This window comes from Pseudorca crassidens, chromosome 2 (assembly GCF_039906515.1).
Source record: "Pseudorca crassidens isolate mPseCra1 chromosome 2, mPseCra1.hap1, whole genome shotgun sequence".
Taxonomy (NCBI): Eukaryota; Metazoa; Chordata; class Mammalia; order Artiodactyla; family Delphinidae; genus Pseudorca; species Pseudorca crassidens.
Genome location: NC_090297.1, coordinates 19664264 through 19679105, shown reverse-complemented (window position 1 = coordinate 19679105; position 14842 = coordinate 19664264). Strand labels below are relative to the sequence as shown.

Genomic DNA, 14842 nt, shown 5'->3' with positions numbered 1-14842 from the left:
TCAGCAGAGGGGAGGGGCTGGTTTCAGGATCAGAGAAGCAGGGAAGATGTTACACTGTTTTCTTGCTACCGGCTTACCAAGTAATTTAGAGAGATCCTGTCCTCTCTATGTCATTTCATTCACCCACAAGCTATTCCTCTGCAGACTCACATCCACAATGCGGTGCTGGCAGGAGGTGTGGCTGTGGGCGCCCCCTGTTACCTGATCCCTTCTCCTTGGCTTGCCATGGTGCTGGGTCTCCTGGCTGGGCTGATCTCCATCTGGGGAGCCACGTACCTGCAGGTAAGGAGCTGGGCAATGAACACCTGCTGCTTTGGCTTCCACCAGGGTCCAGGCCCCTAGAACATGGCGGGCCATCTTGTAGTGCCAAGGGCTGCATTAGGCAGCCGTTGGCACCTTCTCAGTTTAGCTTCAGAGCTTGGGTGAGGGATCCACCCAAGTCGGATGGTGCATTTGTTAAGATCTGGGGAGCGAGTATCAGAACATATTCAAGCTTGCTCAGGAATAAGGGGGATTTGTTAGAAGGTTACTGGGGTATCACTGAACCCAAGGACAGGAATGCTGCTGGGAGCCCAGGAATGGCTGGCACCAGGGATGCGAGTCTTGTGGGGAACCCAAGAAATCCCTGCTCTTCTTTTTTTGCTTTTCCTGAACATCTGCTTTATTCTCACTCTGTAGACTTCCTTCTTCTTCTCCTACTCCACATGGTGGAGTGTCATCTTTCTCTTCAAGAAAGCAGCCAGGTGAAATCTCTTGGCCCCAGTTGCAAATTCCTTGGAGAAGGGGCTCCTTGGTCTAACTTGGATAATGTGCCCATCTTTGGCTGGGTGGGAGGTACAGCACATCATACATGCAAGTCTGCTGTCCATGAACCATGTGAATGGGGGTGGGAAGGGCAGCACTCAAAAGAGGGATGCTGGGCTGGTAATCCAGGTCACGTCCACTTCTGACTATTTAGTTCTTCTTCTGAGTGGATGGATCTTTCTTCCTTCAATATTCTACATATACTGGTAACATCAGAATGCGCCATTATAGACGATTTGCCATCACACACTTCTAAGAGAAATATTTAGGAGCAACAGATCTTCATAGGTTTGAAGACCTGATGGAGGAAAAAGGAATAGACTTTTGGGTGACACAAGAAGATGAATTTGGATGAACCGTGGATATTCAGGGAGGCAGTTTCAAACCCAAATAGGAAGAACTTACCAACAGTTCGATGTGACCAAAAGATGGGGTAGTCTGCTTTTCATCTTTGGAGTGGAAGCGTGTGTCTTTTATCTCCTCTGGCTTTGAGATCCTCTGATGAAAGTAGGACATATTCAGCAAAACGTGTATCACAGGAATCCCCTGGTGGTCCAGCGGTTAGGACTCCAAGCTTTCACTGCCGAGGGCCCGGGTTCAATCCCTGGTTGGGGAACTAAGATCCCACAAGCCACGCGGCACAGCCAAAAAACATGTATCACAAGTATCATGAGGCTCAGTGTCTGTCACTTTCTCTGTGCCTCAGGTTCCTTGAGTCTATCACTGCGGGAAGGATTCAAAGATGATTCACTGATTTTTTCATTCATTCATTCACTCATTCATTCATTCATTCAACACATTTGTTTTAACAGTCTTCCTGCTTCCCAAGCTATAGTGTAGTGAAGGAAATGGACAAATAAATGCAACACAGTGTGTTAACTGCTACTGGAGCACATCTAAGCTGGTCTGAGATGGGTCAGGAAATGCCTCCCAGAGCAGAGAAGGTCTCACCCGAGCATTGACAAAGAACTTATATTAGCCAGGGAAAGAAGTGGGAAATGTACTCCAGGCAGAAGGAACAGTGTGTTCAAAGGCTCAGTGGCAAGAAGAGCATGGGGCCCAACCAGGAAACGGAAAGATGTTCTTTGGGCTGAAGCGTAAAGTTCATCAGGGAGTGTGCCTCTCACCAGAGCCTTGGGAGATGGCAGGTGCTCAGGAATACCTTCTGGGCGAGTTCAAGAGTCTGAATTTTTATTTTCAAGACAATGAGGATTCTAAGGAGGGAACTATCCTGATGAAATTTGCATTGGTATCCACATCTGTTGGCTCCCAGCCATCTGGGAGGCCAAGTGACGAAATGGAAGGAGTACTGACTGGGCGTCTAGAGGTGTGGTCAGATTCTTTCCTTTTCATCAGCCATGTAGTCTCTTGGATGGCTGTTAGGTTTGGTCTAGACCAGTGGGTCTCAATCAGTCCCTGGGGACATTTGACAATATCTGGAGACAGTTTTGGTTGACACACCTGGGAGAGGGGTGCTCCTGGCATCTAGAGGGTACAGGCCAGGGGCGCTGCTAAACCTCCTACAGTGCACAGGAGGGCCCCTGGCATAACACAGAATTATCAGCCCCAAATGTGAGTAGTGTGGACAACGGACCAGCATTGGTGTCACCTGGGACTTTGCTAGAAATGCAGAATCTCAGGCCCCAGACCCACTAAATCCAACTCTGCATTTTAATGAGCTCCCCAGGTGCTGTGAGTGCACATTCAAATCTGAGAAGCACTTATTTAGTTGAGTCCTAATGCCCATCCCCCTGGATACCCTGGATGCCAAGGGTCTGTGAAAGGGTCGGTAAGGAGTATCAGTCCCACATGCAGATCTGCTGGTAATGGTGTTTGTTCCCAGGTGTGTCTTCAACGAACGCTGGACCTCCATGACACCTACGGCGTGCAGTATACCTTCGGCTTGCCGGGTCTACTCGGAGGGATCACCAACATTGTGCTGACGGCGCTTCAGGTCAAGTGGACCAAGGGTTCCACGTAGGTGGAATTGCCTCAGCCCCTTATCACCCCATCCAGCTCAGGAAGGAGTGTGCCCAGAGCCCCTGGCCGGGGAAGGGGGGGTGGTGCCCAGGGCCGGGCAGTAAGAGGCCTCAGTGAATATTCGTTGGCCAACTTATTCTGAAATTCTGCCCAGCCCCTACTGTGTATGGACTTATCACCTGTCCAGGCCCCTTCTTTCTAAAGCAGGCAGCTTAGGTGCAGGGCAAAGGCAGACAGTCCCGAGTCCTCCCCAAATGCAGGCAGAGCAGGCGATCAGGCTCAAGCCAACTGAGCCTGTGTTTCAGTCCCTGGTGGTTTAGGTTGTGGTGAAGTGTGCCGTGGGGTCTTGGCCTCTTACTAGCTGGGCCATGCTACCTAACCTCTCTGAGCCTCTGTCACCCGATGGTAAATGAAGATAATGATAACTCCTCCCCTCCTAGGGGTGTTGGGTGCTACTTGAGGCCAGGTACTGTGTGGTTAAGAGGATTTGATATGTTAATGTAGGAAAATGCTGAGTACAGCCCATCCCTGAGACCCAGAGAGGGAAGGAGCTTGGCTAAGGTCACGCAGTGAGGTGGGACCGTGGGTCTCCGGACCAGAGTCAGGTCCTGTGCCCCCCAGACAATGGACAGCAATGATCAGAACCCTGGCCATCACCTTCTGGAAGTTATCTTCTTGTTTCTTTCCTTTTTTTTTTTTTTTTTGCGGTGGGGGGCAGTTGTTTATCTTCTGAATGTGACTCACATATAATGGAAGAGTAACTTGGGCACAGGGATAGATTTTTCCAGATGAACTGAGTTAGTGATAACAATAATAATATTACTGATGACAGTACTGTTTGACTGCTTTCTAAATGCTAGGCATTATGCTAAAATCATTACGTCATCATCTCATTCAATCCTCACAACCACCTGGTGAGGTATTATTAGCTTTCCCTAAGAAATGATATTTCGGGGGAGTTAGTTGTCCAAGGTCATGTGGCTGAAACCTGGCTGTAAAGGTTATGAGCACCTGCGGTGGGTGATGAGAGCTCATCGTTGTGGAGGTATCTCAAAGAAATCATGGAGGTCTGCATCCCTCAGTTCTAACAAGAGAGACGACCATAGCCCCAAATTATAGGAATCTTCTGTGAGCAGGTGAGATATACCTCCATGAGCTGCTTGGGGGTGAAGAGGATCCCATTTGGGGGCGGGGAGGGGATGGTCTGTGGGAGGCAGTGCATCTCTGTAATGGACTCCAATGATGTGCCTGCCACTTCTTCAATAGCTGTGCGACTCTCAGCAAAGCTTTTTCCTCTCTCTGGGCTCCTGAGTTCCCCTCTGTAAAATGAGGGGTTGATCTAGCAGGGTCCTACACTCAGATACCTGTAGGGACCAGGCAGGTAAGGTTAAAACTGAGACCGGTGAGGGGAGGAAACTATGGGCATTTGCTCTTCAGTGCCGGGCAGCTAATACCGTGCAGGGTCCCAGGATAAGTGTTGCCAGATCTAATGACTTTTCAAAAGTCAGAAATCCAGAGTTTTGCATGTACTTCCCAAGCATTGGCAAAAGATTCAAAATCACTAGAAACATTGTGTGGGCCAAATTCTGCTCGTGGGCTGCCGACCTGGAACTTCTGCACCACCTACCCTTCTATCCCCCAAATTCTGTGATTCTGTGGCTCTCCTAGAACAGTGGCTCTCAACAGCATTAGCATCACCTGGGAACTTGTTTGAAATGCAAATCATACCCCACCCCAGACCCACACAATTAGAAATCTGGGGGCAGGCCCAGCAGTCTGTTTTAACGAGTCCCCTGTGTGATTCTCATACAAGCTCAAGTTTGAGAACTATTGGCCTATAGCAAAAAAAAAAAAAAAAAAAAAAAAGCAAAGCTGTCAACCAGCAGTGTGCTGCTAAAGGACGAACAACTGGCTCTCCAGGGAAACAAAGCCCTGACTTAGAGCATTTGCTGATTTCTCCCTGTGGCCAATTTCAAGCCATCAAGGTAACACCCCTGAACGTGGAGTTGAGAAGAGCTGAGAACCATTGGCCTGTGTGTCTGTGTGAGCTGGCTCCAGCACCCGTCGCCAAGCCAATTCTCATCAGGATGAGACAGCTGAGGACCAAAAGTAGTCCTCTCTCCTCTGCGGGAACCTGGCAAAGGGAAGGGCACAGTGACAGCGATGACCCCTCTCGGGGTGGCCTCTGGTCTGCTGGAAGCAAAGGGCACAGGCTTCAGGGACACACAGACCAAGGTCACATTTACCAGTTGTGTGACCTTAGGCATGGTATTCAAACTCTCTTTAAGTCTCAGTTTTCTATCTGTAAAATAGGATAATAAGATCCATGTCCCAGGGCTGCTGTGACGATTCAGCAACATATAATAATTAAAGGGCTCGGGACAGTGCTTGGCATGGAGTAAACACCCAACACATGGCCCCTTTCTTTATGATGGTTACTGATGCTGCTGCCTCCGTAGGAGGGGCATCTGGATGTAGTGGAAAGATGGGGAAAGGACTGAGCTGGCAGTTAGAGCGCTTTCTGGGAAGTGTGGATCAGCTGTTTTATTAGCTCTGTGTCATTGGATGAGTCAGTTGACTTTACATTCATTCCACAAACAATATTTGTCGATTTCCTATTTGGGTGAGCAAATGTAAATCAGTCAGATGCTGTGCTTGGAGGCTGGATGGAGCATTTTTCACAAATTGTGGGATTTTTAAAAAATAAATTTATTTATTTAATTTATTTATTTTTGGCTGCGTTGGGTCTTCGTTACTGCGCGTGGGCTTTCTCTAGTTGTGGCGAGCTGGGGCCACTCCTCGTTGCGGTGTGCAGGCTTCTCATTTCGGTGGCTTCTCTTGTTGCAGAGCATGGCCTCTAGGCACATGGGGTTCAGTAGTTGTGGCACGTGGGCTCAGTAGTTGTGGCTCACGGGCTGTAGAGCGCAGGCTCAGTATTTGTGGCTCACGGGCTTAGTTGCTCCACGGCATGTGGGATCTTCTCGGACCAGGGCTCAAACCTGTGTCCCCTGCATTGGCAGGTGTACTCTTATCCACTGTGCCACCAGGGAAGTCCCTTGATTTTTTACTTTCTTAATGGTATCTTTTGATGAACAATAGTTTTAATTTTATCATAGTCCAATTTATCATTGTTCCCTCTATGTTTAGCTCCTGTGTGTCATGTTTAAGAACTTTTTGCCTACTGCAAGGTCACACAGGTGTCCTCCAAGGGCCGCTTAATAGTTTAAAGTGAAGCCCTGGGGTTGCTTTGAAGGAGAGAGGACAGGCACATATGTCCAAGGGGGTAGGCAGGGGAGATGGGTCTGATGGCCAAGCTGTACCCCATCTCGCCCTGATAGAAATAAAACTTTCATCATTAATTGCCTAATGAGGAAACTCAGGACTGTGAGAGTTTAAGTGCCTAGGGTCGTGCAGCTAGTAACAGAACTGGGACCTGAACTTGGGTTTTCCGACTTCTACTCTAGTTCATCGTTCATGGGGTCTGAGAACTAAAGTAAGCCAAAGAGGATCTTGAAATCCCTTCTTCCCCTTCTACATGTCTGCATAGCTTTGTGGGAGAATGACGGGAATGTACTGCCTAGGGAGGGGACATTTTGTTCTCCTGGTGGCCCTTCCTGACAGCATCACTACTGATGCAATCTTTTCTGTCCCCAATGACCTCTGCGGCCTGATGCCCAAATGTGACCACCTCTGCTTTGTCATTTCTAGGCTTGGCTACCAGATACTCACTGACTCCGGGGCATTCAGCTTCACCATCATTATGGGTGTGGGATCTGGTCTTCTGACAGGTCAGTGTGAGACCACCCTTCTTCCACCATTGTCCAGGGCACAGGGCCTGGGCCTAGACTGCACCTGCCCCATCCCTGGACGTGTATGTGCCCATGCCCTTCCTCCTGAACCCACCCCCTCAGCTCCAGCCAAAGGAGGCAAAGAGCCCAGACCTTGATTAAAAAATAAAGGAACACAGAATTACAAACTTTCATAATTGGAAAGGTCCTCAGAAGTCACCTGGACACTGCAGCCTCTTGAGCCCAGGACTGGTGATTTCATCAAATTTTGCACAGAAGACCAAGGAGACCCTTATGCTACAGAGCTTACCTTTTACTCCCTGAGAACACCTAAATACTATTTGTTCAGCAAATATTTGTTCAATATCTGCTATGAGCCAGGCACTATTCTTAGCTACTCAGGATACAGCAGGGAAACAAATTCCCTGGCCTCATCGTGTTGACCTTCTAGATGGGGAGGGGGCTTTTCCCATAAACAGAAAAAAATAAAATAAAATAAAATAAATATATATGTGCTATGTCAGATAGTAATAAGCACTATGAAGGGAAATAAATCAGGGTAGGGGGAACGTAGAGTTATTGTGAAGGTGGGCTGCTCTTTTAGAAGGGTGGTAAGGAAGGCCTATCTAAGAAGCTGACTTTTAAGCAAGGACTTGAATGCAAAAAATGAGGGAGATACCATGTGTTTATTTGGGAGAAGAACATTCCATGAAAAGGGACAGCAAGTGCAAAGACACTGAGGCAGGAGTGTGCATTGCATGTTTGGGGAACAGCAAGGATGTCAGTGTAGCTGATGTGGGTGGAGTGACAGGGAGAGTGGCAGGGGTTGAGGATAGAGTGGTAGCAAGGAGCCAGATCATTCTGAGACATGGGAAGGCATTAGAGATCTGTAAACAGAGGACTGATGTTCTTTTGCTTCTGCAATATGACAGACCTGCAAAGAATCTTGGGGAGATACCAATTTGCCAGTCTTACATGCTAGGTGAAAACATGCATTCTGTACAGAACTGCTCACTGTTATTCTACAAGCAAACAGCTTTTATTGGTTAGATTTTCATATATTGTACCTCTAAGCATGGAGTGAATGCCAAATAAGAGACAAAATAGCATAAGTAGACACTAAGGAGTTGTGTGATCTTGGGCGTGTCACTTTGGGCATTGGCTGGCTTCTCTGTAAAATGAAATATTATAGTAACTAATCATATGGCGTCCTTTCAGCTCTGAAACATGTATGAAAGTACTGTTTGGAGTTTTAGAGAGTGAGATTGGCTAGAATTGCTTTAACGTAACAATTGGCCTCGGCTTTCGACAGAGTCTGAGGTGATTAATTAAATACAGATAAGAAAAATGTCTCCAGCCATCACTTTACATTCTATTCGTGGTGGCAGTCCAGCCCTGAATAGGGTTGCCAGATTTAGCAAGTGAAAACACAAGGCACCCAATTTGGAATTCAAAAGGAACTGAGCATCTTGTATTTTATCTGGCAGCCCTACCCCTGGCCTCTCACACCATTTACCACTCTCCCCGGCGTGCGGAGGCTTCCTGTGCTTCACTGAAGCCAGGAAAGAGAATAGAGGAAAGACACTCCTATCATTCCTTTAAGAGTTAAGACCAACCAGCTTTCCTCTTCACATGTTGCTTTCCACATGAGGGAGCCAGGGATAAAAAAGGACTTGGACAATGGAGGTGGAAAGAGGCCTCCGAGAGGCCAAGATGGCAACAAATTGACCCCCTTAAGCCAAGCATTTAACATGTGAAGAGACCCTGTTCCGTGGAGCCCGTCTATAATATATGCACTTATTTAAGAAACCATCTTATCAAGCATAGTTATGGGGTTTCCCAGGTCAGGCAGATTAGAAATAGCAGATTAGACGTGGATAGGTTTCTAGAGGCAAGGCACCCTCGTAGAAGTTAGAAGTGAAAGCAGAGAGCCTAGCAGGAGAAGAGAATTTCCTAAAACCAGTCACAAGAACATGAGAAGCTTGGGCTGCTGGAGAACAGGCCAGTAACCTTCAGCAGCTGTAGCCCTTCTCCACGTTACACAGCACATTTCATAAAAGGATGTTCCTAGGAACAGTTCTGATTTTTTTTTTAAGTCTAAATGTGTTCTGTGTTGTCTCATAAGACAAGAAAATATAATAATTTTAGAGGATTTGCATCAGATGAGTAAGCCTCAGCTATCTGGAAAATATATGTAGGCGACAGGGATCATTTCTGAGTAATTCTAGCTAAATGAGGTGTGCTGATTGCACTCTTCATGCCAATATCAGTTAAAGGCACACACTATAAGATGAAAATATGAATAAGCACACACCTACTCTTGTTAATCTTACTATTTAATACATTGGGACTGATCATCATTAAAAATACACAGATAAACCTATCAATGGCATTTCCCTGCTTCACATGAAAGGTAAACACTACTTTATGTACTGGAAATTTGGCAGACTTTGAGCGACTGGGGAAGGCGTAGGGCCCGAGCTCTCTGCGCGGAGGACGGATGGGTGAAAAGAACAGGCACAGACGCAAGTTGTTATAAACTACTTTCCCAACAAGTGGAATCTTGAGCTGAGGTCACTGGGACTTTATTGGAACCAGTGAGGATGGACCTGCAGGGGCGGCTATTTGAGTCGCTCTCCATGGTAGCTTTTGCATTTTAAATAGACCAGCTCTTAAGAGGGGCACCGTCTAACAGGGTCCTTCTATTCCATCTTGGGAAGTGTGTTAATCCATGATGATCATATACCTCCCTGCGTAACCTAAATCCTTTGGATGTAATTGTTCTTGCCAGTTCCTTTTGAAAGATGTCTATAGAATTAATTAAGCTGGTCCAGGAAGGACAGTGCTTCAATTTGTCTATCTCCTGGTTGTGGAAGAAAAAAGGATTTCTGCTGAGATACCATAGTTGACTTATAATATTTTTATTAATTTTGAGATAACAAATGCAATCATCTAAGTGTGTAACATTTAATTATGAATTTAAACAGGTATGCTCTTAAACCTCAAAATATGGAAGTCACCTCACGTGGTTAACTATTTTAATGACCAAACTTTCTGGAAGGTAAGCGTTTTAACCTATTAATGTCTAAGGTTTTGAGTGAATGAACTTAAAAATATACTGGGTATATATGTTAACTTGGTGTTTATGAGAGTAAAGTAACAAACAAACAAATCCAAGATGTGTGTGTGAGCGTGTGAGCATGCGTGCGTGAGCATGTGTGCATGCGTGCGTGTGTGAGCGTGTGTGCATGCGTGCGCGTGCGCGTGTGTTGGTGGGGGGGTGAGGATGTAGTAAATGTTCCCATTTCCCTGATTCCTCAAAATCACTGAGGGTCAGGGATGCAAGAACTGTCACTGGCCACATGTCTCCTCCCCACCTGGAGTCACCAAAGTGGGCGGGCGAACAGTTTGACGTTAAGGTGATGGAATCCTGCAGTGCAAGAGCCAGAAGGACCATAGGGGCCAGAGAGTCCAATCCCCTCACTTGATAGACCTCCAAGTGGAGCCACGAGTATCCAAGTTCTCACAGGGACTGAGTGGCACAGCTGAAGAAATTAGAGCTAGTGGACACGAGAAAACTTGCAGCATAGGTGTCTGGGGTTATTTAGTCAGGGGACGTAAAGTTCAAACAACTCAGCTGCTGCTGAGGGTCTGTGTGACATTGTAGTGTTTGTTGTCATGACTGGGCTAGAGAGGAGGTCAGGGCTCATTCCCTGAAACCCCACTGCCCTCCTCCCCTTAACCTACACTCACAGTTCACAAAGCATTCTGATGTGTGTCACCTTAGGTAATCTTCCAATTGATGCTGAGGTCGGCTGGGCAAGCAGGGACCCATATTGCCAAGTCATAAATGGGAAGTGGGGGCCGACAGAGGGCAGGCTAATGCCCAGCATCATGCCTTTGTGAGTGGAAGCAGTCCTTCTGAGTCCCAGGCCAACCCTTTCTCCACCCAGCAGGCCAAGATACTGACCACTAAAGGGACAGAGAACCAGCCTTACTATAGGCCTTGGCATTTGTGTCTGTAGGGGCGAAACAGAGAGAACCTACGGAGAAAACCCACCTCGTCTCCCTTTCCTTCATCTCCGCGCTCTCTTTCCTCCTCTTCCTCTTGAAACAACTTTCTAGAGGTATACTTGACAATGAACTGCACATATTTGAAGCATACACTTTGATACATTAAACATGTTTATACGCCTATGAAACCATGACCACAATAAAGGTAAGAACATATCCACCACCACCAAACATTTCCTCCTGACTCTTTGAAACTGCTCCCTGCTGACTCCACCCTGTTCCATCCCCGGGCCACCACTGAACTGCTTTCTGTCCTATAGATTAGCTTACATTTTCTATAATTTTATATAAATGGAAGCACACGGCATGTACTCTTCTTCGTCTGGCTTCTTTTGCTCAGTGTAATTATTCTGGAAGTCATCAACATTGTTGTGTGTAATCTGCCTCATCTTGCACCAGCTTCTCTCTATATGGCTTCTCCCAACAGCTAGTCTCTCCCAGTCCCCTGCAAGTATTCTTGCCCCTTTAGCAGAAACAGGGTGATCTAGTGAAAGGATTCAGAAAATTGGCTTCATCCATCCATTCATTCCACAAGTGCTTATTGAGCAACTATTATATACCAAGCACTCTGCTCATTAATGAGAGATACCACAAATAGGACAAATATCCAGCTGAATTATTTGAGTTGCAATAAATACTTGCTGAACAAATGAAGGAAACCTGAGGAACCCCCACCCCCAACACTAGCCCCTTGCAGCAGCAGGTGAAATGGAGATTGTGTCCCTGGAACAAGAAGACCTGGATTCTAGTCACCATTCTGCAAGGTCTGATGTAGGCAAGACCCTTGACCTCTCTCACTGGTAAAATAAGAACAGTAACCTTCGTTCTACCTCACTGGGTTGTTTTGAAGACCAGGTGGGGTCATAACATATGTGACCACATTATGTAATATGCAAACTGCCATGTGAATGTGAAAGTTTATTACTAGGGGTTTAGACAACCACCAAGGAATGTGTAAGCCTAACAGCTATCATTTATTGCAAGCCTATTGTTTCCGATTCTGTGCTGGATGCTTTTCAACATTATCTGATTTTATCCTCGGAAAAACCCTGCGTAAGAATAAGTCTCCCCGTCTGCAGATGAGGTGTAACTTGTCCAAAATGACAGACCTAGTAAATGGAACAGGAGGAATTTGAATCGGTGTCTGTTTGGCTCCAAAGACACAGCATGTATGTGTTGTGGGCAGCTACTGGAGAATGGTTATGTCTCCCCTCATCTTCTGATGTACATTTTTTTTACAGCTGAGTAGAACTATTGATTCAGCAGTGTAACACTTATAGCTTGCATTTAAAAAGCAAGAATACAAACTTCCAAAGCTGATAAATCCAGAGGTGATTTTTTTTTTTTTTTTTGGTAAACCATCCAAAAAGACATGTTAAACATTATGGAATGCCCTTTATTGTGTGTCATAGAAGCAGACTACTGGGGGTTGGAAGGGACATTCCTTCACTGGTTGCCCAGACCATGCTCAGCACTTCCTGGGATGGGCACTCACCACCCCACAAGAACACCCATGCCATCCTTGGATGATTTTATTAAGATGTACTTGTTCATTCACTCATTATTAATTCCATAAATATATTAGCTAATATGTGATCAATATTGTATGAAGAGCTGGGGAGACACATCTAAATAAAATTTAGTTCTAGGTCTTAAGGAGCTGCATGTACTAACCCTTTGTCTTCTTGGAAATTACAGTGATCCTCACCCAGATACTGATTTATAAAAATCCGATTTATAATTTTTCATATATCTTCTGCCTTCACTAAGAGGATAAATTCTTTCAACTTTTAATTTCAATTTCATAAACCATGGATTTTATTTCATGCTTTCCAAGGCACAAGGACCCACTGACATCCATTTATTAAAATGAAGAAAGGAACTTTGTTTTGCGAGTCTCCCATGGACAAGCCCCTGTTCTGATTATTGTGTGGATGCCAACAGAGAAAATAGGGGTCTAAGCACTTAGAAGAACTGGATCTTTACCTGTGCACAGCTCTATCTATTAGGTACTAAATAAATAACCCTGGCAGTAGCTGCTAGTTGAACCAGCGGAGGCAGAGGTCATAAGCTTGGGGAGGTCAGGATTCGCTGGACGTGGCTAAGTGACAGAAACTGGAAGACATTCCAAGAAAGGGGAGGATTGAGAGCAAGCACAGGAGAAGCATGAAGCAACTGGCTCAGGGGCGAGTTGGTGAAGAGGAGGATGAATGGTGGGCAGAGTCACTTGAATCATCCTTCAGGCGATGGGAAGCTCCCAAGGTTTATGTGGGGAAATGGTACCATGAAATGAATGTTCCAGGGGTGAGCAGTATGACAGGGTTAAGCACGTAGGATGGATTCTGAAATGACTGCGGTACACCCCAGGTCATCCGCTGCTTTCTGAACACGTATTTGTAGTTTATTTTTTACAGGATTGTATTGCCAAAAAATTTAAACACCACCACTGTTTTGGCACAAAAACACGACAAAATGTGAGTTCCTCTTGCTGTTTTATGCAAAACAGTATAGCCTTGTCACACTGGTGTCACCCCTGCTTCTGATTTAAAATAGATGTTCTAGACACACAGTAAGGGTCCAAAAAATGCTCGTTCTGCCAAAATGAGGAGAGCCGGTTTTTAAAGCAAAGTAGGAAGACAGATCAGGAGCCTGCTGATTCCTCCCCTTTGGGAGAGGCCCAGTGGAAACAGCCTTCTCTGGGCGGCAGATCTGAATTCAGTCCTAGCTCACCCACCACAGGCTGGTGCCCTTGGGCAAGTCACTTTACTTCTGTGGGGTGGAGGGGAGGCTCAGTTCCTTCATGTGTGAAATGAGATCAAATTCGACGTTCTGGAGTCAGACAGATCTGGGTTCCACCACCTCTAGCTCTGTGATCTCTGAAACGGAGATCTCTCACTAGGTTGTTGGAAGGATTTAAGGGAGGTAACATGTGTGAAATGTTAGCACACTGATCCATAGAAAACACCGCATAAACTTTAGCTGCTCTGATTTCTGGTTCTAGAATTCTGTGATCCAAGGCTACTCAACATGCAGTGATGTTGTATGGCAGGGTACCATATGGCACAACCAAAGAACTGAGGATTGATTTATTTAGCTTGCAGAAGAGAAGACCCAAGGGAGACCTAAGAACAATCTTCAAACACTTGAGAGACTGTCATGTAGAAGAGGGAAAAGATTTTTTTCTATGCTTCTCCAAAGAATTTAACTAGTCCCAGTGGGTGATGCAGTATAAATTGCTAACAATTTGAACTGTCTGCAAAACGGAATAAACTACTTCATGTGGTAGTGAGTCTCCTGTCACTGAAGGTGTTCAAACAAAAGCCAGGTGACCACTAATGATCCATGTAAAGAGCTATATGAAATGAGATCTACCTATCTAAGAGATCTTCCAATTCAGATTTTATGAAAGAACTTCTAAGACCTTTGTGATGAAACAACATTTTGGGCAACATAAGTTTCAAAAGATCAAGCCAGAATCAATATGTGTACAATATTAAGCATATAATAAGGCTTCATCTGTAATAAAAAATGTTTGCTTTCCTTTTACAGTTTCCACATTTGGCTGTTGGATATTAAGCGAAATCATCCAAGAAAAACAAGGGCTGTTTGAAAACAACTTCTTTTCACTGTTGCCCATTTTTTTGTGTGTGCGACACTCATTACAGCAAAGTCTCATGTACAATGAAACAGGTCAGAGACAGATTTGATATTAAAAATAAAAGACTAAAAACATAAGGGATAATTTTATATTATAATAATTTTAAATAATTATGTTTGGTTTCATGAAAGATAATGGTGTCATTATTTTCTTGGGTGCAGACACACAGTTCACAAAATTAAGGTTTTGGTTCAATTTTATTGACAATTTAGATCCTTTCTTGTGCTTAGTAAAGTATTAAGCTATCAGTTAACTCATCTACATCAGCAAAGCAGATGATATAAAACAGGGGAAAACTAAGAACTCACTTAGATTTAGCCCTTGCAGACACTGTGCTTTTATTGCAGTGGTTTTACAAGGAGTTCCTACTCCCTGAGCATATCCTGAATTTAACTGTGGGGAAGACATTCGTGGTCAAAGGTGGAGATACACTGCCTCAAGATTTAAAAACTAGTTCTATGACCTTGAGGAAATCATTTAAATTGCCACGGTCCGGGTTCCCTTATCTGTAAGAAGAGAAAGTGAACTTCAACCCCTA

The 14842-nt window shown here is 45.2% G+C and overlaps 1 protein-coding gene across 1 annotated transcript in view; it reads left to right on the top strand.

Annotated features, from left to right (window-relative positions):
* The window catches only part of RHCE (Rh blood group CcEe antigens), a 33150-nt gene extending 18928 nt beyond the window's left edge, over positions 1-14222 (top strand). Inside the window, exons 6-10 of the mRNA XM_067724655.1 lie at positions 145-282; positions 2648-2781; positions 6493-6572; positions 9560-9633; positions 14196-14222. Coding sequence (XP_067580756.1) covers positions 145-282; positions 2648-2781; positions 6493-6572; positions 9560-9633; positions 14196-14222 — 453 coding nt within the window. The remainder of the gene's footprint in view (positions 1-144; positions 283-2647; positions 2782-6492; positions 6573-9559; positions 9634-14195) is intronic.
* Positions 14223-14842: the final 620 nt, after the last annotated feature.